This window comes from Gopherus flavomarginatus, chromosome 1 (assembly GCF_025201925.1).
Source record: "Gopherus flavomarginatus isolate rGopFla2 chromosome 1, rGopFla2.mat.asm, whole genome shotgun sequence".
Lineage (NCBI taxonomy): Eukaryota > Metazoa > Chordata > Testudines > Testudinidae > Gopherus > Gopherus flavomarginatus.
This window is the reverse complement of record NC_066617.1, coordinates 249,439,645-249,464,226: the sequence shown is the minus strand read 5'-3', so window position 1 is coordinate 249,464,226 and position 24,582 is coordinate 249,439,645. Positions and strand designations below refer to the sequence as shown.

The following is a 24,582-nucleotide window of genomic DNA, read 5'->3' as shown; positions in this document are numbered from 1 at the left end:
GACCTCCCAGTTGACGACAAAGCTGAGTTTACGGAACAAACAGATACAAAGCTGCATGGCCTGAAAGACTCCTGCATGACTCTCCAGACTCTGGGTCTCTATGTTCCAGCTCTGGCTAAACCTCAGTTCAAGCCATAGCAGACTCCTGCTCAGGTCATCCACTCAAAATATGAGACCGCTTGTAAGAAGTCGTGGGACTGTAAGAGGCGCCCATAGAGGCAGTCTTGCCCTGTCCCCCAGCCTGGGTCCTCCAAGGGCAAGCAAGTGGGGAAAAGGCGGTTTTGACGGGACCCCCAGGGGCGCCCTGCCAGTTCTCATCAGGGATCCACCCCCAATAAAGCTTCCCTTCTCCGATCGGTTATGTGCGTTCCTCCCAGAGTGGTCCTCAACACTATCTCCCGGGGCTACACCCTCCAGTTTACTTTCTCCCTGCCCAACCAGCCCCCGCCCCGTCCCTCCTGGGGGACCCCTCGCACTAGGCTCTGCTTGAGCAGGAGGTGGGGCGGCTCCTTGGCCTAGGAGCGGTGGAAGCAGTACCCGGGGAGTTCAAAGGCAAGGGGTACTACTCTTATTATTTCCTTATCCCAAAGGGGGCTCAGGCCCATCTTGGACCTGCAAGGCCAAAACCAGTACATGGTGAAGCTCACATTCTGCATGGTCTTCCTGGTCTCCATCATCCCCTCCCTGGATCCCGGGGACTGGTACGCCACCCTTGATCTGCAGGACGCATACTTCCACATTGATATATTTGAGGGGCATAGCCTGAGTGGTCTCTCCACCCAGAGGTGGTGCACAGACTTTTTGAAGTGTGGGGAACTCCCCAGATGGATCTGTTCATGACTCGGCAGAACTGTCGCTGTCCCTGGTTTTGCTCCGGGGAGGGGCAGGGATAGGGCACTATCTCTGGTGCCTTCCTCCTGTCCTGGTCAGGCCAGTTTCTCTATGCCTTTCCCTCATTCCCGCTGATCAGCAAGGTCCTGGAAAAGATAGACGGACAAGGCCTGGGTCCTTCTGGTTGCCCCGGCACGGTCCAGACAGCATTGGTACGGGACCCTCATAGGCCTGGCAGTCGCCCTGCCGTGGCCATTGCAGTCCCGCCTGCACCTGCTCTCCCAAGACCAGGGCCACCTCCTCTACCCCATCCTAGCGGCACTCCACCTCACAGCATAGCTGCTCAGTGGTTAGGTAGGGAGGAGAGGATGTGTTCGGAAGGGGTTCAGCGTGTCCTCCTAGAAAGCAGGCGGCCCTCCACGCACCAAGCCTAGTTGGAAAAGTGGTATCGGTTTTCCAGATCGGCGAACGAGTGGGGTGTTTCCCCGGGGGCTGCCCCGCTCCAGCTTATCCTGGACTACCTCCTTCATCTCAGAGCCCAGGGCCTGGCGCCGTCGTCAGTCAAGGTGCATCTGGAGGCCATATTGGCCTTCCACCTGCCGGTGCAGGGGCACACACTATTCTCCCATGCTATGACTGGCCAATTCCTTAAGGGGTTAGATCATCTCTTCCCGTATGTTAGGCCTCCAGTCCCACAGTGGGACCTAAATTTGGTGTTGGCCCATCTCACGGGGCCCCTGTTTAAGTCTGCTCCTGGTCACACCTCTCATAGAAGGTGGCCTTCCTGGTTATGATCATGTCGGCCAGGCAGGTCTCAGAGCTCAGGGCCCTGACCTCCAAGCTTCCGTACACAGTGTTCCATAAAGATAATGTCCAGCTCCGCCCACACCCCTCGTTCCTCCCGAAGGTGGTCTCCGCCTGTTACGTGGGTCAGGACATTTTTCTGCCAGTCCTCTGCCCCAAGCCCCATGCATCCAGTGAGGAGCGCCGCCTCCACACGCTGGATGTGAGACGGGCTCTGGCTTTCTACCTGGAGTGGACTAAGCCATTCAGAAAGTCCTCACAACTGTTCATCACCTTGGCTGAGCGCATGAAAGGTCAGTCGATCTCCACTCAGCAGCTCTCCACCTGGATCACGTCGTGCATCCATACCTCTTATGACCCGGCGGGAATCCCTCCACCACCAATTGAGAAGGCGCACTTGACTCGGGCGCAGGCCTTGTCGGCTGCCTTTTTGGCCCACATCCCCATTAAGGACATTTGTAGGGCTTCCACGTGGGCTTCAGTTCACTTGTTCACCTTGCACTATGCGATCGTCTCCCAGACCAGGGAGGTTCAGCAGAGCTGTACTCTGTCACGAGAATTTGTGAACTCCTACCCACCTTCAACAGATATAGCTTGGAATCACCTGCTGTGGAATACACATGAGCAATCACTCGAAGAAGAAAAAACAGTTACCTTTTCCATAACTGGTGGTCCTCAAGATGTGTTGCTCATGTCTATTCCACATCCCACCCTTCTTCCCCTCTGTCAGAGTTGTCTGTCAAGATGGAACTGAGGGTAGGGGGAGCCCACAGCCCACCTTATACCGCTCCATGGAGGTGCCGCTCCAGGAGTTGCTGGGGTGCTCCCCTATGGGTACTGCTAGGGGAAAAACTTCCAGCACCGCGGCATGTGACGAGCATGCACACCTATTGTGGAATAGACATGAGCAACACATCTCGAAGAACACCAGTTTCAGAAAAGGTAACTATCTTTTCTAGCTCAGGTGGTATTCCCCAGGACCACTATTGAATTTGGTATTCTCCTCTATTATCTGCATCCTTGACTAATAATTCTTGATATTACCATGACACAAGTTTCAGTTTTGTTAATCTACTAAACTAATATGGAATATTTCAGGACACGTGACTGGGGTTATTAAACTTTGACTATATTCCTTTCTGAGGGCTCAATCCTCCCACTGAAGGCAGTGCAAAACTCCCACAAGCTTCAGAGTGGAGTACGTTTGTGCCTTTGATATACACCCAGTACTGGTCAGAGTGAACAGATTTATAAATTGTACAACACAAACTAAATATTATGAAATAGCGAAGTAGTGATTCTCATTACTGTTGCAGTCTGAGTGCATTAATGTTACTTTCTGTTAAGTGCTCTGGTACTTTAAATTTATTGCTGATCTTTTGCTGTTCTGTTTTAGCTGCCTTACTGCAAGCTTATTCTACAGTTGCACTGAACCAGTGGTTCTCAAACTATGGTCCGTGGATTGGTGGTCTACGGAACACTTGCTGGTGGTCCACAAACAGCAAGCTGGTCTCATGGTACTGGCTTCTCCTCCCTCTTTTCAACTGCCAAATCAAATTTAAAAAGCAGTTAAAATGCTTACGGGGGAAATAATATTAGGGAAGCAATTGCTGTAGTTGCCACATGGTTATTATGTGATCATGAGCAGTGGGGGAGAAGTGGTCCACATAATCAAACTGGGAGGAGAGGTAGTCCATGAGGCAATGTCTCTGTTAAGTTGTGATCCACTCTGTGGAAAATGTTTGAGAACCTTGCATTGAGCATTTGAGTTGCTTATGTTGAGACTGTGTTGCTGCTCCTTAATCATGCATGTTGCACCTCCATTTCTGTGCAGATTGCAGCCCCCCTCCTGAAGAGTCCAGCCCAGGTATGTGCGTTTTCCATTCATGGCTTCTGCAAATTGCAATTTTTGTTTGCATTTAACAGTGAAACAAGTGTTTTGCTGATGTGTTATCTAATACTGCATTGGAAAGATGTGCAAGGAAAAGTGTTATTTCTCTCCAGTCAGTCTCTTTTTACCAAATAAAAACATGATAGGAGGAAGACATGGAAGAGGAAATAGCTATAAGTATCGCTTAACTTCTATAAACACATACTGTCTCACCATGAAATCTGATAGGTTATTTCCTAAAGAGACGTGGAACAGGCTCACTGGAGAGTCTGGTAGCTTTATGTGTTGATAGATGAGAAATGGTCAGTGACATTACCTTTTAATTTCTCTTGTGGCCAAGTTCTAGTAAATTGATTTGAGGAGTGCTAACGTAGGACCTGTTCCAAAAGCCATGGATATCAATTGTTATCTGATTATTGATTTCAATGGACCTTAGATAATGCTGTTTATTGGGTGCTAAATTTAGTATTCTGAATGGACATTAGGAAATGGAGCAATCTGATTGGATGATAGAGGGTAAGTAATTGCTTTGTGGGTGTGCCACAGCATTGTAGGCCATTGGAAACCTAACTTTCAGAACACAAATTTGAAATAGTTTGATTTCATTGTCTATCGCTCCTCCTCACAACACCACAGACTTTATTCAGTCTCTAAATTATTCTGCTTAAATATTGCCTCTGTCTCATATTAAACTGCTGTGATTTCTCTCTCCTATTGGAGATCAGTTTGGGAGTGGCATAGAGTCAACATCGATGTTATTAAGTCAACACATAGATACTGCACAGCTTACATCAAATGTTGCTGGCTTTCAGAAGCCATCCTACAATGCCCCACAATGACAGGTCAATTAGTGCAAACGCTCCTGGTAAGGACACGCACCGCCAACACAAGGAAGGTGTGCAAAGTGTAGGCATGCACAAAGCATGTAATTATTGCAGTGGCTGGATGCCAACATAAATTAGGTCAACTTAATTTTGTAGTGTAGACATACCCAATTCAGAAAAGCACTTAAGCATGTACCTAACTCTGGCATGCTTAAATATATTATTGAATATGGATAGACTTGAGCCCTGCTTTGCTGAATCAGGGGCTGAACACAAGTCAGCATCTGAATGAATAATCTGGTTTTCAGAGTTGCTGAGCACCTGCAGCTCTCCCAGAGTTAAATTGCAGCTTCAGGTGCCCAGTACTTTGATATGTGACCCTACCTTTATTGCTGTATTCTCTTTACTGCTGTGGAAAAGGAAGATATAAACTTTAAAAACAAAACTCTCTCTCACAACTTTCCCCCTGTACACCTCTGTGTGTGCACATTAACTTAAATAGACTTTCCAGGGACAAAAGCAATAGGGCTTGTGTGCAGTAGTCCTGAGTGGCACTGTTATATGTCTTAATAGGTTATTTCAGTATCTAATTTCTGTGCTCCAGGGCCCATCATCACAGCCTGTCAGCTATAGAAGCTCTTTCTCTTCCTCCCTTATGCAGTGTTTTTCAGCCTTGGCTGCATTCTTTTTATCTCATCATTTCCACAGGTTCTTCCCTATGGAAAGCAAAATGTCCCTGGAGTTCTCTCCCATTCAGGCCTTCCTCCTGGCTTCCTAATAGCAATAAGAAAAATAAAAAAGACACATATGGAGCCAAATCCTGACATCTTTTACCAAGCAAGACTGCCATTGACTTCCATGGGTACTGTCTCTTAGTGAGGACTCTGAGATTTGGCCTTCAGTCTGAACTTTCAGTAGAAATTTTAATAAAAGGAGGGGTATTTATAAACAAAATAAACAAATGGCAACTTTGAACTTTTTTTGACCAGATCTTCAGCTACTGTAAATCAGCGTAATTGTCCATCTCACGTCCCTCCACACCTCCATTTACTTTGAAAGTTATATTGACTTCAGCGGAGCTATGATGATTTACGCTAGCTATGGGTTTGCCAGTCACCAGATTGGGCGCCTCCCAAGCGTTGTGGCCTGGGATCATGCTCATGGGCCTTCTTAGACTCCGACATCCTTTTTGCCATTCACATTCCCCTTCTTGGGGTCTGGGTTTATTCAGATAAAATAAACTAAAACGTAAAACTCAGAGCCCCAAAACAAAATCCATCCATGTTACCCTCTTGTTAGGTCATTCCCAGGCCTCTCCTGCTTGTAGCTTCAGTCTCACTCACTCCTCACTGTCTGTGATCTCCCTGAGCATCTGCACTTCACTGCAGCCTCCTGCTGCTCTTTCTAGGGAAATCACCTTATCCATACCCAGCTGTGGCCTCTTAATAATCAGAATTGGTTGGCCCCAACCCTCCAGCCCTTCAGGGGCAAGCCATCCTATTAATTGTCCCATAGAGTATGTATTGCCATTAAAGTGTTCTGGTGATTTCATAAAATGTAAGAGCAGAGCTCAAGTGGATTGTGTTGTCACAACAGAATTAGAATACCTGACAGTGTTTCAAAATCTTTTATTTGTTTTAAAGAATATATAGTCCCAACAATAAAATCCTGTTAAGAATATTGTTAAAAAAAACACAAACAAAAAGCCGATTGAGGAAAGTGAATATATGAGTACTATAGACAATTTATTTTAAAATTGCCAGTGGATGTCCAGTCCTGATGTGAATCTGTCAGTTACTATTCCTTTCCTCTTTGTTTATAGTCAGTTGCTGCTGTCAGATTTCTTTTAATTTGCATGCGTGGCATCTCTCCTCTCAGATTAGAGGGAAAAGCAATGTCACACTGTTAAATGACAAGATTTGAATTTCATTATTGATGTTTCAAGCCATAAATAAAATATACCAAATAGAGGAAAGGCTAGTGCACTCCAACAGAGCTACGAAAGTTTCCGTTACATAATAGCTGACCTTGGAAACTAATCCAAGAATTGCATTATCTTTCTGAATTCTGTTTTTATCATGCTACTGATTTACAGTTTGATTTGAAACAGATATGTCTTTTTTTTAATGGATTTGTTGACAAAGACATATAATAATTTTGAATTTTAACTCCCCCTGGATTATTTAGAAAGTTAAATATTGCCATGTGTTGGAATGGCTACATTCTAAAAGATATTTTCCATTTTTTTTATCCTTTTATACAAAGCTCTTTAAAGCAAATACCGAGAAATAATTTCTTTAAAATAACCTGAGTTTTGCTTTCTGTGGGTTCATAGTTCCAGATTAGGGCATTTGATTAATTTGGAAAAACTGTATGATAGAGAATAAAAGACAAGCTGTAATTCTTTCAGTTAGCTCTTCTGAGCTACTAAAGTAAGGTACTTTAATTATATGCAGTGGAACAGAGCCAAATAACTTTCCTTCATTTAGTTTATTAGATTATCTGTCTACTGCATAGGACAGAGGTTTTAAAAGCACCCTAATGCTGGACTTGTCATTTATGATGTTTCTGTTAGCAAGTTTCCATAACTTCCCTCCTTGGATGGTTATCAGGGAAAATTGTATTGTTGTTGGCTCTTAACCATAAACTTCAATTGAAGTCCTGAACAGCTTCCTGTCAGAGGCCTGAAATGATCCTGTTCTTGCATGATTATGATCTGTACATCACCTTGTATGGTGCGGCCAGCTAGTCTGGTGGTGGTATGACTTCCATTTTTGGACTGTACTGTATGTTAAAAATAAAACTGATTTAAATAGCAGTTTTCCCTTTTTAAATTTCTATTTTTTTTTAAAAGACCAAAAGCAGAACACCTTTCTATCCTGTCTTGTACTATGGAAAAAGTTTTGACACAGTGTCTGATTAACTTTTTTTCACGGAATGATGAAAGTGGGCTTAAAAAACTGAAGGATGGTTAAGATGTGGGGGGAGGGAAGGAAGTAGAATAATGGAAAAACTGAACTACTGGGGCTTTTTATGGTACATGAGTTTTAGAGAGGAAGAATGGGTCAATGGTTAGGGTACTAGCATGGGAATCTGGAAACTTAGGTTCAGTTCCCTGCTCTGTCACTGGCTTCATGGTGACCTTAGGGAAATCACTTAGTCTTGCTGTAAAATGGGGATAATAGGGCTTCCCTACATCACAGGGGTGTTATGAGGATAAATACATTGACAGTTATGAGGGGCTCAGATGCGGTGGTGCTGGGGGCCATGTAAGTACCACACAAGGGTAAAATAGATTTAGGAGAAGCCCTTTTGACGCCAAGGAGCAGAAGAAATTTAGTAGCAATTAGCTATACTGTGTATCTGTTACAGAATACAATTCGGCTTTCTTTCCTCCTATCTTCCTCCCCTTGAATAGTGCTTTATAAATCAGTTAATCTGCTGCCTGCTCTCTGTAGGCAAATATGGCAGCTAGTATATGCTCATGAATGTCCTCCACCCCAGCCTTACACAGGAGAGCCTTCTTTATTGTTGTGTTGTAATAACAATTCTTTTAAGCACGTTACAGTATGGTGCTGAATAGCACTGGAAATAAATGGGCCAGCCAGGAAAAATAAGCTGCTATTAGACTATGCTAAATGCCTGTTATCAATAGTGTTCTACTTTAAATTGAGCCAGAAAGTTTCTTAGGACAATGGCTTTACCATTTTGTTCTTTTTCAAAATAAAAGTATTTAAAATGTCTTTTTAATTTTTTTTAACCAGGTGAATGGAGTGAGGCTCTTTACCCCTTGCTGACAACACTCACAGACTGTGTAGCCATGATGAGTGACAAGGCAAAGAAAGCTATGGTCTTTTTGTTAATGCAGGATAGCGCTCCTACAATAGCTCTGTGCCTGAGCCTTCAATATCGCAGGGATGTTGTCTTCTGCCAAACTGTAAGCAAGAAAGTTGCCTGACGTGATTACAGTTAGACTTGTGGTGGGTTTTTAAGAATCTGAGAGATTAATGTGGTTAGAACTGATAATCTTTTATACTTATTGTCTTAACAGCAGTATAGAAATCAAATGCAGCCTCCCCTCTTGTGCACTGAAAAATAGTACTGCATATAGGTATCTACCAATAAAATGAATTGTCTGCCATCTCTGTCCTGTATATTCATTTAAAAATTATGCTAATTTAGTAGAGTTGTTGATTAATCACAGTTAATTCACGCAGTTAATTAAAAAAAATTAATAGTGCTTAAAAAAATTAATCATCGTTAATTGCAGTTTTAAACGCACTGTTAAACAATAGAATACCAATTTAAATTTATTAAATATTTTCATGTTTTTCTATATTTTCATATAGTATTCTGTATTGTCATTGAAATCAAAGTGTATATTATTTTTATTACAAATATTTGCACTGTAAAATGATAAACAAAAGAAATAGTATTTTTCAGTTCACCTCATACAAGTACTATAGTGCAATCTCTTTGTCATGAAAATGCAATTTACAAGTGTTGATTTTTTTTGTTACATAACTGCACTCAAAAACAAAACAGTGTAAAACTTCAGAGCCTACAAGTCTACTCTGTCCTACTTCTTGGTCAGCCAATCGCTAAGACAAACAAGTTTGTTTACATTTAAAGGAGATAATGCTGCCCTCTTCTTATTTACAGTGTCACCAGAAAGTGAGAACAGGCATTTGCATGGCACTTTTGTTGCTGGCATTGTAAGATATTTACATGCCCAATATGCTAAACATTCAAATGCCCCTTCATGCTTTGGCCGCAATTCCAGAGGACATGCTTCCATGCTGATGACGCTCATTTAAAAAAAAAATGCATTAATTAAATTTGTGACTGAACTTCTTGGGGGGAGAATTATATGTCCCCTGCTCTGTTTTACCCACATCCTACCATATATTTCATGTTACAGTAGTCTTGGATGATGACCCAGCACATGTTGTTCATTTTAAGAACATTGTCACTGCCGTGCTCACAAAACACAAAGAAGGTACCAATGTGAGATTTCTAAAGATAGCTACAGCACTCGACACAGGGTTTAAGACTCTGAAGTGCCTTCCAAAATATGAGCGGGATGAGATATGGAGCATGCTTTCAGAAGTCTTAAAAGAGCAACACTCCGATGCAGAAACTACAGAATCTGAACCATCAAAAAAGAAAATCAACCTTCTGCTGGTGGCATCTGACTCAGATAATGAAAATAAACATGCGTCGGTCCACACTGCTTTGGATGCTTGTTGAGCATTACCCATGATCAGCATGGATGCAGGTCCCCTGGAATGGTGGTTGAAGCATGAAGGGACGTATGAATCTTTAGTGCATCTGGCACATAAATATCTTGCCACACTGGCTACAACAGTGCCATGAGAACACCTGTTCTCACTTTACGGTAACATTATAACAGGAAGCAGGCAATATTATCTCCTGCAAATGTAAATAAACTTGTTTGTCTAAGCAATTGGCTGAACAAGATGTAGGACCAAGTGGACTTGCAGACTCTAAAATTTTACATTGTTTTGTTTTTGAATGAAGTTATATTTTGTACATAAAAAACAAACAGAAGCGGTGGAGGGAGAAGAAAATATGATCAGCAAAACATTTCTTCCTGACCTGCAGTACATTGTTGCCTGCATCAAGTGCAAAACTGACACATATGATTTTTAATATGTTACTTAAAGCAGGGCTCCAAAATGTATCGGATATCAGTCAAAGGATTTGAGGAGGAGGGAACCAACAATGTCTAAGGCTATGGCTATGCCATAGTCGAAGGTGTAATTTGAAGTTTGTGTAGGCATACATGCACTACCTAGCTAGCACAGCTAAAAATAGCAGTGAAGTCATGGCTGCATGGGCTATTACAAGCCCTTCTGGGTTCCCCTGGGCATTCAATCGTGCTGCATGCACAGCAGCCTGCGCTGCCACATCTTCGCTGCTATTTTTAGTGAGAGAGATAGATTAAGCTAGAGTGGGTATGTGTAGCTGAGCTGCAGTCACACCTCTGACTGCAGTGTAGACATGGCTTTAGGGTAGTTCCCTGGAGAGGCTTCCAGCTCCCAACCCCAGCTGCTTGGAAAGGTGAGGGTGCTTGGATTTCTACTCAAGTACTGTCCCTGAGCCCTGCTTGGGGGCTCAGACTTTCATGTCTGCCTCTGACTAGAAGTTGTCTGATAAATTTGAAGGGCTTCTCACATGTCCGTCTGCTGAAAGACAGAAGGAGCTTTCACACACTCTTCTCTCACCTGATCGAGCCCATCTACGCTACTACTTAAGTTGATCTAACTTATATCACTCAGGGGTGTGAAAAAGTCACCCCCCGATCGACGCAAATTAGATTGGCCTAAATGCTGTCTACACTGGTGCTATGTCAGCAGGACAGCGTCTCCCACTGACATTGCTTCTGCGCTTCACTAAGGTGGAGTAATTATACCGATGGGAGAGCGCGCTCCCGTCGGTATAGTGTGTCTTCACCACATGTGGTACAGCGGTGCAGCACTGTAGTGTAGACTTGCCCATAGTCTCCTGACTACTCTGTGCCTTCTGCCCTCCCCCTCTGGCTTCTGTTTTCCAGGATCTTCTCCCTCTGTGAATAGTTCCAGAGCCTGTCTCTGCTGCTTCTCCTAGCTTTCCCAAACAACAGCAGAGTGAAACCGACATGATTATTGTTAGTTTTGCTGCTTCCCTTGGGGTTTTGAATAGTAGAAATGAAAACTTGATGGGAGTCAGTTTTCACTCAGCTGCAGCTTGGCATAGCTCTTAGCAGGAGCAGCAGCACAGGTACTGGAGCAATCTCCCTGCTGACTCAGGTAGATATTTCCTCTAGGGTTCAGTTTCAGATGTCTGAGTATTGGTTCACATTTGCTACAATTGGGTGCCATAATATTTTAAATTAAAGCTTAAATTTTGAGTAATTGATACTTACTTTCCTCCTGTTCACCAGGGAAAGCTGACAACTTGCCATTGGTGAGTAGGCAAATAGGTTATTCTATGCCCCGTCACAGTCACACAGTCTTTGCTTAAACACATCAGTGCTCCTTGACATCAGCTAAATTGGAGGATCATTCTGCTAACTCACTGCACACCATAGAACAAAACATACTCAAATTCTCCTTGCAGATATTCCTTATGATTTTAAATCTTTTTGCTCTAGTTTTATTTTGTCTAATAACCTCAAATCATCAAGTTTAATTTTACAGTAACTGTTACTTAGTTTAAATAGTTCAAACAGACCTTAGTAATCTTCATTCAGGTGAAATGATCCCCATCCCCTGTGTTTTTGAGTACAAAAAAATTCCCCCTCATAAATCAATCATTTCCTTCGGCCTAATTCTGCAGTGAAATCATAAATCCTGTGTTAGTGGCATCAGTCAGTTGCATTGGAAATTACTGTGTTGTTACAAACACGGAATTAAGATCCACCACTGTATTGGGACCTGATCCTGAGAAGTGCTCAGACCAGCTGCTTCCGCTGAAGTCAGCAGGTGTTCACAACACTACAGGGAAATGTTTGCATAAAAAAACAGGCATTGTAGCCTTTAAACTTTTTTTTTTTTTTGAAATGCCGGTGGAATAATTTCTGTTGTTAATATTAAATCTAAGTTTCAGAGTTAAAACCAGTTGTGTCTTTTACACCTGTAATTGAAATTGTTTTCCAAGGAAATCTTGGAGATTAATTATTACAACTTAGATTCTGATACAACTGATCGTGTGAACAAAACTAATAGACCTGAAGGCAACAGGAATCCCTGTAAATCAAATAAAATATTTCCCATTTTTTTATTAATATTTCTCTTGAACTGTGAGGAAGGAGTGTCACTTCTAAAGAAAAAGAATATCAGTTTGACAGCTGTTACAGCATCTCTTAGATACTACAATGCTTTCATTTTGGATTAGAGACTCACGTTTTCTAGTTATTTTACTTTTGCATTTCTTCTCTTCTGTAGCTGACAGCTCTTATTTGTGGTTTCATTATCAAGCTGAGGAACTGCCTGCATGATGATGGATTCCTAAGGCAGCTCTACACCATTGGTCTGCTGGCGCAGTTTGAAAGTCTTTTGAGCACATATGGTAAAGTCACTCTGCATGGGACATTGTTTATAAATTGACAGTTTCAGCTTAATATAAGCCACAGTTTCAGCTTAATATAGGCCACAGTTGCAAAATGAGTGTGCAGCATTTGGAATAATTTGCAGTTCAGCAACAAAAAAGAATTTTGAACTATAAAACAAAATTATAGTTTAAATATTTATTCAGCTCCTGAAATAGAAGCTTTGTATTTCTTTCATTTAAATGATTTATATTTCATAAAATAAGACTGTGGTTACTTGATCATACTTGTTCTTTTCTGAAGAGAAATGGAATTAAACTCCAACCAAGTTAAGAGGAACTACTTACAAAAAATACAATTTGCAATTTCTTGAACCTCCTTAAATACATAATAGAGAGACTGAAGAAGTATTAGGAGTATGACTCTATGAATAAATCCAGATCCACTCATACTACTGTGCAGTATGTTGTGATGGAGTAGGGGCTGTCTGTGTGGGGAATGGGAGAGCAGGGGAGGACTTTAGGAGATGGACGATACTGGAGCCTGTAACCTGAGCTAGGTAAGGGAGGGGAAAGGTCAACACCTTTGCCCGGGAAGGGGGACAAAGGAAGGGAGTGGCAAAGAGGGAAGCAGTTTGAGTTTGGGCTTGGGGCTGTGTGGGCGGAATTCAGGGTATCCTAGCAAGGATCCAAGCACCCTGAAAGCCCAGAAGGACTCGATGGAGGGGTCCTGACTGTGCCTGCAAGCTCTGCTGTAACCTGTGTTCCTGTTGTCCAATAAACCTTCTGTTTTACTGGCTGGCTAAAAGTCACTGTGGGTCCCAGGAAGAGGGGGGCAGGACTGGACTCCCCATACTCCGTGACATATGGAATTAATGCTTTTTGAGCTGATGACAAATTGACAGAACACCGTGCTTATGGATATGACCAGCCTCTGAAGCATTTACTAACATTATTTATCAATGGGAAAAAAAAACATAAAGTATACTTTAAGGCTGTAGCCACGGGTGTGTTTTCCATCTTTACCAAGATTCATAAAGCCAGTTAAGACTCCAGTCCTGCAGTCAGATCAACTTTTACTTATCTTTATGTTTGTGGGAGGCTCATTAATGTCTAAGGTTTTTAGCATGGAAGCAATGGGTTACCCATGTAGATCCAGTTGAAGGATAAGGGTCTCCTAATTTCTTCAGAATGCTGGTGAACCCCAATCATATCAAGTGTGTATTTGAGACTAGATAAGAGAAAATTGTTTATTTATGGAAAGTAATTACTGCAATCCACTTTTCTGCTCCTTGATTTAGGTGAAGAGCTGGCAATGCTGGAGGACATGAATTTGGGAATAATGGATTTGAGAAATGTAACCTTTAAAGTAACTCAGGCCACATCAAGTGCATCTGCTGACATGCTGCCAGTCATTACAGGAAATCGGTAAAAAAAAAAAAAAAAAAGTAAACCCAAACAGAGGAGAAGGGGGGCAGTGGGGCTAGAAGAAGGAAAGATTAAAAATATACTTGAACCTCAAGTGCAAAACAGCCAATATCTGGATATATTTTACAATCCCAACATTTCAAATAGAATGATTTTGAAACTGATCTTGATTAAAAAGAATAGCCTTCCGAGGGAAGTAGTAGGGGCAAAAGACTTTCCTGGCTTTAAGACAAAGCTTGATAAGTATATGGAGGGGATGTTATGATAGGATCGTTAATTTGGGCAATTGATCTTGAACTACCACCAGACAGGTCTGCTCAATGGTCTGCGGGGAGATGTTGCATGCGATGGGTACTGAGTTGCTGCGGAGAACTCCTTCTTGGGTGCTGGCTGGTGACTCTTGCCCACATGCTCAGGGTTTAGCTGATCGCCATATTTGGGGTCGGGAAGGAATTTTCCTCCAGGGCGGATTGGCAGGTGCCCTGGAGGTTTTTCGCCTTCCCCTGCAGCGTGGGGCACGGGTCGCTTGCTGGTGGTGTCTCTGCAGCTTGAGGTCTTCAAACCATTTTTGAGGATTTCAAAAACTCAATCCTGGGATAGGGGTTGTATAAAATTGGATGGGTGGGGTTCTGTGGCCTGCCTTGTGCAGGAGGTCAGACTAGATGATCAGATTGGTCCCTTCTGACCTATGAGTCTATGAGTCTATGAGTCTATAATTTTTACTATTGCTTTATTTTACAAACAGCCAAACTGAAAAGTGCATAACAAGATGACTCCAGAAAGATGACGAACTTGTTAACATGTGTAAATATTAAGTTGTCCTGGCTTTTCATAATCACAAGGGTTTCAAGCATTTTTTAAGTCTCATCCTAAACAGATCAAAAAATAAAAAGTCTGTTTGAATTAACAAAAGGCAGTTTTCCAATATACACTAGGATTTGTTACAGCTTTAATCTGGTGAGAATAGCAAAGCTTTCACACCGCCAGAACAACACATTGAATCGGACACTTCAACCTGCCACTTAGTCAGTTAGGCCACAGTCCTTCTCCTGGCACAATACCAGCAGATCCTTGCACACAAGCAGAGTCTCATTGAAATCAGCAGGACTCTGCACGAATGCAGGGATCTGCCCAGAGGGAGCTGGGTATAGGGATCAGGGCTTTAGCTAGGGAAGGGCAGGACCCTCACTGAACTTTAAATGAGTTTCTTTACAATTTAATTGAGATTTTAACTGAGATACTTTTAGTCCAATAAGAGAAGAAAAATACAGGAAATATGTGATTTAAAACCAATACAAGGGCAAAACATGGTATTGGGGACATTAAATGTAGCCATGAACATGTCTTTTCGCCTTCAGTTAGATTACAGAAAATGAAGCATCATTTCTAAAACCATATGTCATTTTTGTGGTGTTAGCTTTATGTTGAGGGGAAATTGCTGTTTGTGTGTTCTGCTTCTGTCCACTAAAAACTGCAAATTTGGCCTAAACTATACTCTTTTCCCCCTCCATCCAATGCAAGACAGACTGACTTTTTAATATAATATTTTCATAGGCTCCTTAGCACAGTGGTTGAAAGCTTTTAAAGTATCATTGTGGTCAGAAAAATAATTGTAAAGATTCTGTATTTGTTCTCTCATTGACCTCTGTATCAAATTGCCTTTTTTACATGTACACCACCCTCCAGCCCATAAATGCCAGTCCTGCAAATTCAATCTGGTGCTTCTAAGTCAAGTGGGTTCTTCTTGCTTCTGTATCATCATCAGTAATAAAGATTTTGAAATCAAAGTTACCAGACTGTTGATGATGTGTGAGGCACACTAAAATCCAGCTTGTTCTCCCAGAGCCATGCTCACTCTGCAGTACTAAATTAAATGAAAACTAATTGTTGACAGCAAGGTAAACAGATAAACACAAAAGGTAAACACACCAGGACATAAGCTGAGTGCTGCAGTTTTTAAATTGCTTTCTGACCAGTATGAAGCTTAAAAGCACTAGCATGTCTTTGATACCCTATTAATTTGCTGTATGTTCAGCTATTATTCTTTGCAAAAAGAGATGTCACATTTTTAAAAATATAGATCAGTAAGCAAATGCCATAGTTGTAAAATTTGAGTGCTGCAGTTTTTAAATTGCTTTCTGACCAGTATGAAGCTTAAAAGCACTAGCATGTCTTTGATACCCTATTAATTTGCTGTATGTTCAGCTATTATTCTTTGCAAAAAGAGATGTCACATTTTTAAAAATATAGATCAGTAAGCAAATGCCATAGTTGTAAAATTTTCCGTTTGTTTGTTTGAAGTGATGGATTTAATGTGAGGATTCCTTTGCCAAGCGCCTTGTTTGATTCGTTGCCCCGGGAGATTCAGAGCGGCATGCTACTGAGAGTTCAGCCTGTTCTTTTCAACGTGGGAATCAATGAGCAGCAAACCCTAGCAGAGAAGTACATATCCAATCACAAAAATTCAAGCTTAAATGATGTGAGATAATCTTTTACTCTGCTGGAAATACATTTCTGCCAAGGTGGAATACCTTGCATTATTGTCATAAAAGAAAATAAATGCTGGATAAATAAAGGCATGTTTCTCAGTCACGTATCTTTGGATCAGTGACTACAGCCTCCTCCTTAGTCCTGCTCATTGTTGTTTTGTATCCCTTTTACCTGTCTCTGGCAAGACAACAGGGCAAAAGTTTCAGATGGTATTTTCCCAAACCAAATTAACTTAAAAGCCCATTTATTTGGAAATTTCAATATTGAAAGATAGAGAAACCAAGATTTTAAGTATTAACTGCCAAAGCCTGAGTGTGTGTATATGCACCTACATATGATTTTACTCCTGGAATAAATCTCTTTAGCTTTTTATGCTGCACTCCTCACTATCTGAGTAGAGGATTGAACTTTCAGGAATTTCACAGGTTGAATCTTTAAGTCACCCTCTTATGCTTAAATGTCAGAAAAGAAAAGGAGTAAATGTATCTCTGGGCTAATGTTATGCCCTTTTCTCATCTTTAAAGGTTTGGAGACACCTCGTTACAAGAAATAATTAATATGGAGAGTTTAGTTCGGTTGAATTCCTATTTTGAGCAGTTCAAGGAAGTTTTGCCCGATGATTGTAAGTACTCAGTGACTTATAGCAGGTAGACCTAGTATTTTTCATTTAAATAGCTGATTAGTTTGTATCAAATTAATTGTTTAAATGTTGAAACTACTCCAGTTTCAATGGCACCAGAGCAGTGATGAAACTGTGTTGCAATTTCAGAGTTAAATAGCGTTATATAAAATGATTTGTGGCTCACTCTGATTGAACTTTTATCCTTCTCTGAGTGGTATATTTATTTATAAAATGTATGGCTGCTGGGGGAAAATTATACAAGTGAATATTTTCACGGCTGGTAGCATGGCAGAAACTCTGCCTGCTACTATGGTAGTATTCTCCACATGCATGAAATCTGTTGTGAGATCAAGACACCACACCTTGGACACACACCATTCCTCCTGTCTTTTTCCTTTTAAGCTCCTGTGAAATGATAGCATTTGTAGCCAGCGAGGTTGCTTCAAAGAGTGGAGAACCAGTTGCTAGAGCAGGTATGGAGGCTGCAAGTCAAAATTCCACCCTGTATGAGGGCAAACTTCTTGTACATTTTTCTTATTCTTTTATCTGGAGGCAGGGTGTAAGTATATATGCGTGGAACCACAAAATAAGATAGAAGTTAGTTGGCACAACTTTGAAGTCACAACCTTTCCTTTTTCCGTATACAAAAACCATTGGGTTCCAAACCACGTTTATGGAATTTGCATCAGACACATACACACAAAAACAAATACATAAGCATTCGAAAGGCCAGTAACAATGCTAGGGAGATCCCTCCTTCCCCAAACTAAGGCATGTTATCCCCTTCCTCCCTTGCACAGAGGAACATGGGACACTGCCCATCTTTTTAATCACCGTCGGGCCAGATTGCATTCTTAGTTATACTGGATTTATCCTGGTGCAGCTGAGAACAGCATCTGGCCCCCTGTCTCCAAGTTCCCATTAGTCCTGTGTAATCATATTCTGAGAAGACTTTACCTAAAAAAACCCCTACATTTAATTTTAATATTTTGGTGCCACGTTAAATAATAAAAAATAATTAACTTTCAATATCCTGTATCAGAGGGATAGCCGTGTTAGTCTGGATCTGTAAAAAGCAAGAAAGTCCTGTGGCACCTTATAGACTAACAGACATATTGGAGCATGGGCTTTCATGGGTGAATACCTACTTTGTCAGATGAAGTGGGTATTCACCCACGAAAGCTCATGCTCCAATACGTCTGTTAGTCTATAAGGTGCCACAGGACTCTTTCTTGCTTTTTTCAATGTCTTGTTTTTCTTCTCTCTTCGTTCTTCTTTGTTTTCTTCTCGGTGTGAGGAGTCATTCAAGTCATTTTTTCTTCCCTCTCCAATTCTGTCCTCTCTTGTTTTGTTCACTCCTCTCCCTTCTCTCTCCCTTGGCTCATTTAGTTCTGCCTCTTGCTTTGCTAGCTCTCACTCTTTCTTTCCCAAGCATTCCTTATCCTGCAGTCTGTTTTCCTCCCCCTGCGAGAGACCAACTAAGCTAGAAAGAACAGACCAAGTCCTGTCATCTTGTTCACCAGTCTTTATCTTCTTCTGATCTTCCCTAGTCTCTTTCTGACACTCACTGCAGCTCCATCTTTTTTTCATTGTCCCTCCCCTTACCTTCAGAGTGTCCTCCTCTCCCACACCTCTCTTGTTTGTGTACTTTGTAGGGCTGGAAGGAGGTATGATACTTTCAGAATTAAAACCCTAAGACACCTTTGTGATAGTGTCTTTTGTCATTTGAATGACTATTTCACAATGCTAAAGTACATCTTATTGTTAAAAGTGGGGTCTGGTGCCATAATTCCAGCTTCCACCGCAATACTACCACGTACATATTTTCTGCACTAGAAGCTGTCTTATAGTAACTTAGTGTTCTGAGTAAATTTATCTTGAAGCATAGAAAGTGTCACTAATATGCACTTTGAGCAAAAGAACAGCTTTGATAGTGTCTAGACCCATTTGGCTTTTCTCTTCACTCCAAGTACCATTCATCACACTGGTTTTCCTGCCACTGGACTATTTGCCCTGTGTTTACCAGGGATAAAATCTGCTTGGTATTACAATACATCTTGAACAACTGTTTTGTGATTATATATTAACCAGATACTCTGATTAGTGATGTGAAAAATTGGGAAATTTCAGATGCCTCAAAAGAAGTTTCTGGGACATCGTGTGAAAAGCTGGGGTAAAACCAGGTGTGTGCTTACAGGAGGGAATGAAGTGAGGGCAGTTCTCTTTCTGCTTCTGTTCCAAGCACAGAGCGGCAATATTTGAGCAGGGTTACAAGCTGAAACAGGCACTATTTTCCATGAGCCCATGCCCAGCTCAGGCAGAGCAAGGAGAGTGTCTAACAATTTCCCCAGCTGGCGTGGGGCTGCAAAGCACATGGTTGGTATCAGTAACTACATAAGTCCAAAGGATGAATGGCCATTGGGGAAACTGCTGGTCCTTTGTTCAAGGGACGGAGTGCTCTGGGAGACACAAGATCACTTAAATGGAGACTCAGGAGGAGTCAACCAGGGTAAATGCGTCCCAGAAGCAACTTCTCAGGTTTTCTGCTATTGTCAGAAGAAACTTTCTGCAGAACCTTCCAGACTTGTAGGATCCAAGCACTTCAGGATCGCTGAAGCATGAATTACTCCTGGTTGGAGAGAGGATATGAAGTGTGTTTCTCCTCCATTTTATCCACTTGGACTGTTGAGAAACATTTGGAATGGCAGCCTGTACACCCTCCCCACAGCAGGCAGTCTCTCTGTGTAGGGAGCCAGCAGGGTAGACCATTAGGAGTAGCTATTCTCACGACTTTCTTGTGCCTTGGTACCATCTGAGAGAAGAGATGTGGTCCAAAAACTGAATCACATGGTTCACAGCATGTTTTATTTTGTCAGATAATAATTCTCTAACAGTATATATCACCTCATTTATCCAGTTGCAGCTTTAGGATGTGTACAATGAAGTAGTAATTGCTGTAGAAGACCTTGATACTTATGTACTAAATGATATATAATGCTTGGATTATGAATAGAGATGACTATTGAAATTTCCATGGCATTTTGAAGGGCTATTTCCTTCAGTAGGAATCTAATCAAAGACCTTAATTAATTTTTAGTTCAGTACTAATAAACAATCCACAGAATACTAAGTCCTGCATGGAGAGTGCCTCGCTTCACTCAGTAATGGCTTCTCTGACCAGCTGAATGATGCTGACAGGAATCTGAAAGTTTGTGGATACTGTGATGTTGGACATTGAAGGGAGGGCAGAATGTAAAATGAGATTTCCAGAGTTCTTGCAGGAACAGGTCCAATCCACTATGGCCTCTTGAGGAGGGAAATATGACACCCAACATATAGGATAGTAAACCGATCCTGTTTTCCTGTGTAATTACTTTGCACTCAGATTCTGGTTTCCCAGAGACTGAAATCCTGTGAAAATATCATTGTGTAACCAATGGCCACTAACAAGTAGGAGTTGTTTTTATTTTGTAGGCCTACCTCGTTCTCGTAGTCAGACGTGCCTGCCTGAACTGTTAAGGTTTTTGGGACAGAATGTACATGCAAGAAAAAATAAGAATGTTGATATTCTTTGGCAAGCTGCTGAGGTATTTATCATTCTAATTATTACCACGCTCTGACAGTCTTTTTTGTACATATACAGTATATACTCCCCTTTCTTCTTTCAAGTTTCTTTTTGTAACCTATATTTCCAAATTTCCCAGTTGTCTTGCAAGTAGATTTTTAAGTGGCCCCTACCTCAAGTCTCTAAGGTTGGAAAGGAAAGTATCCACTTTTAAATCCAATAAATTCTTCACACAGATGTTGGAGAGTGTTTTGGTTGAAGGGTTGGAAGATGTCTTTCCACAGTAACTCTTGCACCGTTCTCCTCTGGCCTCTAGAATAATAGAGACCAGTCTGACAAGCAGATGTCAGAAATCACTAGATTAAAAATGTAAAACACTATCTAAAAGCTCTGTCAAAAATTAAAGACAAATCTTATTACCATCTTGGTGAAATATCTTTCCAAAATAATTTTTTCGCCCAACACCATAACTAAAGGTACAGTGGTTCCATCACTCTGCCTCTAATACTAAGACTTTTGACATCAGAGATCTAAAATGTGAGCTGATGCAAAATGCAATTTCTATTACAAGGGGGCTGGGGAGAGGGACAATAAGTGTGTTCTCTTAGCCAGAGTGTTTCCCACAAAGAAGAAATGATGAATTATATATCCCACCTCTAGATATGCCGGAGACTAAACGGTGTTCGATTTACAAGTTGTAAAAGTGCCAAGGACAGGACAGCCATGTCAGTGACCCTAGAACAGTGTTTGATCCTGCAGCATGAACATGGAATGGCTCCTCAGGTCTTCACCCAGGCACTGGAGTGCATGAGGAGGTAAGAGTTGGACTGCTCACTAGTCACTTATTCCTAATTCAGAATCCATGTAAACTGCAGATGACTGGTTGTCTCTTTTTGGGAAAGGATCAGTTCCATCAAAAAATAAAGTAAAATAAACCCCACAAGCTATAGTTGGCTGTCAGACCATCTCTCTTTCAATCTTAAATTCCTTGACCTGTGCAAAGTAAAATTGATTATTGCCAAATTTGCACAAGGTGCTCTTTAAGGGGCAACAAACAATTTGAAACCTTAGTTTTCGACAGCATATTGGAAGTGTTCAGAGAAGCACATAAGAGAGACCTTTCAAACAGATTGTCAGTGCTGAGCTACCAGTTGAGCATAGAAGACTAATCCCCACTTGAAAGTCACAATGATTGTGACATTCCCTTGTCTGCCATTATGGTGCTATCTTTTTAATTTAGTTTTTGATCAGGAGGTTTTTTCAGAGATGACCTCTCTGTTCTTTCTTATGTGAAGTGTATGCATCTGCAGGTTGCACTGGTTTGCTATGCTTACTCCTTAGCAGTGAAACAGTTTGCTCACTGGGCAAATTGTCATTTTGAGTGTTTCGTGATACAGCAACCAAACCCCATCAAAACCTGTCAATGTTCTGTTGTCATATCAATTTAACAGTGTTCTGTATTCTGAAGCAGCAGACATGTTTGCCGAGTTAAATACTAGAAAAAAAAAATGTTTGTTGTTGTTCAATGCCTTGTTTCAAGCACTGCTGGAAAACTCCGTATTTCACATACCAAAAGAAAGGATAAGAAATCCAGTTTTAGTCTCTATTAATGTAGTTCAACAATGCTGTTGAGTCCTGTTTTTGACATTCACTCTTACTGAACATACTGTACTGTGTGTCTTCTCACCAAATTCTCTAAAGTGTTCAATTCTCTTATCCTTTCTGTATGTTTTTGCTGTTTGACCCTTTCTTAATCTTCAATTGCCTACAAGAAAATACTTTACATGATAGCAGCTACAGCCTCTTACTCTGGTAAATTTTGTTTTTTAAATGATTTCACTCCTAGATTTTATTGGTTGCCAGTAGTCTTTCTTTTTCTCACTTAGTTTAATGGCTTTGTGATACTGGATTCATTCATGCTATGTATGAAACTTGTGCATTTAGAGACAAGTTATCCCTTGATGTTAGAAGTTGAGGTATCTTGACACAGCACCTTAAGTAGTAAAAATGTTACAAAGTACTATATGGCAGAAATTCTGTACAAAACACCAAACAAAAGGCTAGTAAAGCCAGACACCCCCAGATCTGAAGTCTGACTGTCATTCAAGGTATTTGGATCTAATCTCAGTCAGCAGTATAATTCCTTTTTAGTGTAGCTAAATTGGATCTTTTCAGTGGTACTAACCGTCATTAAAGGATAACATGGAGGGAAAAATTTTGCAGTTAGTCTTAGGCCACATTCAAGTACCAGATTAGTGAAGAATTTTCCTCCTCCATTTCTCTTTCCTTCGTAGAGTTATTCTCACTATGAACGTTTCACTTTGTCAAATGTGAGGTAGGGATAGCTCAGTGGTTTGAGCATTGGCCTGCTAAACGCAGGGTTGTGAGTTCAGTCCTTGAGGGGGCCACTTAGGGATCTGGGGCAAAATCAGTACTTAGTCCTGCTAGTGAAGGCAGGGGGCTGGACTCAATGACCTTTCAGGGTCCCTTCCAGTTCTATGAGACAGGTATATATCTCCATCTATTATAAATGAAACACATACTATTAGGCATAATGTAGTATGTTCCAAATGTAGAATTTTTTGCTCTTTAGGAGTGACTGCATGAGCCTGGAATAAGTCTAACTTACCTGGATGCCAGTGGTATTCAGTTTTATATTACATGAGTTGGTAAAGAGGTGACTTGCTGTGGCCTGGTCTTCCCTAGAAAATTAAGTCAGCTTAATTTTGTTGCTCAGAGAAGTGAAAAATCCACATCCATGAGTGGTGTAATTAAGCTGATCTAATCCCCAGTATAGGCAGCACTAAATCGATGGATGAATTCTTCTGTCAGCCTAGCTACTGCCTCTTGGGGCAGTGGATTACCTAGGCCAACAGGAGAACCCCTCCTGGCAGCATAGGTAGCGTTTACGCTAAGTGCCACAGTGGCGCAACTGCAGTGGTTCAGCCATGCTGCTGTAGCATTTCAAGTGTACACAAGCTCTACATCTCCTGTTCTTTCTTTTTCTTTTCCCATCCTTCTCTTCATTTTCCATTCTCTGGTTTTCAACCTTGATGTATGTCTTCCTGTCACTTTCAGTGTTGCTTCTTCCCTCCTTCCCTCTTCTTTACCCTCATGTTGTCTTCTCTCTCTCTCTCCTGCCCCATATTCTGTTCTTTTCCTCTCATCTTCCAAGATCAAAAAGCTTTGCCTTGTCTCTCACCCAGCCCATTCAGTCTAATCTCTCTCTAACACTGATCACATTTTCCATTCAGTTCTAGCTCTCTGTTCACTGCCTCCCCTACTCCCACCCAAATCCATTTACATTCCCCTCATCCACTCACCAGCATTCTCCCTCCATTTATTTTGCCCCCAATACATATTGATTCCCACTCACTTATCCCAAGTATATTCACCTTTTCGTACCCTAACTTCACATATACACTCCTCCTCAGTCCACCACCATTCTTCACCAGCAGCAGGCCAGGCAGAGGAAGTTGCTTTGAGCATTTTTCTATGCCTGCTCTCTTTCCAAGGGTTGCAGGGAGACAGAGAATTTCATCTGTCCACCTCATTCCTGCTTCCCTGTGGGACCTCCAGGAAGTTCCTGTCTGCCAAAGAGAATTGAGGTTGCTCAGCACCTTGCACAGAGGCACTTGTTACTCACAAGATTAGGCCCCAAAATTGCAGGTGTTTGTGGCTTTCGCATTGAGAAGGACAGTAGTAAGAACAGAATAGTGATCCAAAATGAAGAGCTGGGCTGAGAAACCTCAGCTAACCTGGACAGGTGTTCTCTGCTGTTGGCCCTCTTTGCTCAAAAACAGTCTGGGCTGTGAGGGTCCATTTTGAGACCATTATTCTGAGACCTGGGAATTCCCCCACTGCCCATTGTCCGCAGTTGCATAAATCAAACACTGCTCAAATGTATGTTTGAAAAGCATTTTGAGAATAAGTATAATTCAGTTTGAAGCACAATATCTGATCTGTTGCATTGTAATAGACAGATCAGAGGCTGTTTAATTCACTGCAACTCGCATTGAAGCATGTTTGAAAGGGTCAAATACTACAATGGTTATTCATGTTCAGGTTGCTTTTC

General features: G+C 41.5%; 1 protein-coding gene across 17 annotated transcripts in view; it reads left to right on the top strand.

The window, feature by feature from the left end:
• Nucleotides 1-24,582, top strand: part of INPP4A (inositol polyphosphate-4-phosphatase type I A) — a 195,295-nt gene that overhangs the window by 161,519 nt on the left and 9,194 nt on the right. For 14 of the 17 annotated variants that reach the window (XM_050931612.1, XM_050931559.1, XM_050931603.1 and 11 more), the window contains 8 exons: nucleotides 3,470-3,502; nucleotides 8,115-8,287; nucleotides 12,300-12,423; nucleotides 13,704-13,830; nucleotides 16,132-16,272; nucleotides 16,845-16,942; nucleotides 20,417-20,529; nucleotides 21,168-21,322. In XM_050931612.1, coding sequence (XP_050787569.1) covers nucleotides 3,470-3,502; nucleotides 8,115-8,287; nucleotides 12,300-12,423; nucleotides 13,704-13,830; nucleotides 16,132-16,272; nucleotides 16,845-16,942; nucleotides 20,417-20,529; nucleotides 21,168-21,322 — 964 coding nt within the window. The remainder of the gene's footprint in view (nucleotides 1-3,469; nucleotides 3,503-8,114; nucleotides 8,288-12,299; nucleotides 12,424-13,703; nucleotides 13,831-16,131; nucleotides 16,273-16,844; nucleotides 16,943-20,416; nucleotides 20,530-21,167; nucleotides 21,323-24,582) is intronic. The other 3 variants (XM_050931620.1, XM_050931582.1, XM_050931531.1) reach the window with 1 other exon arrangement.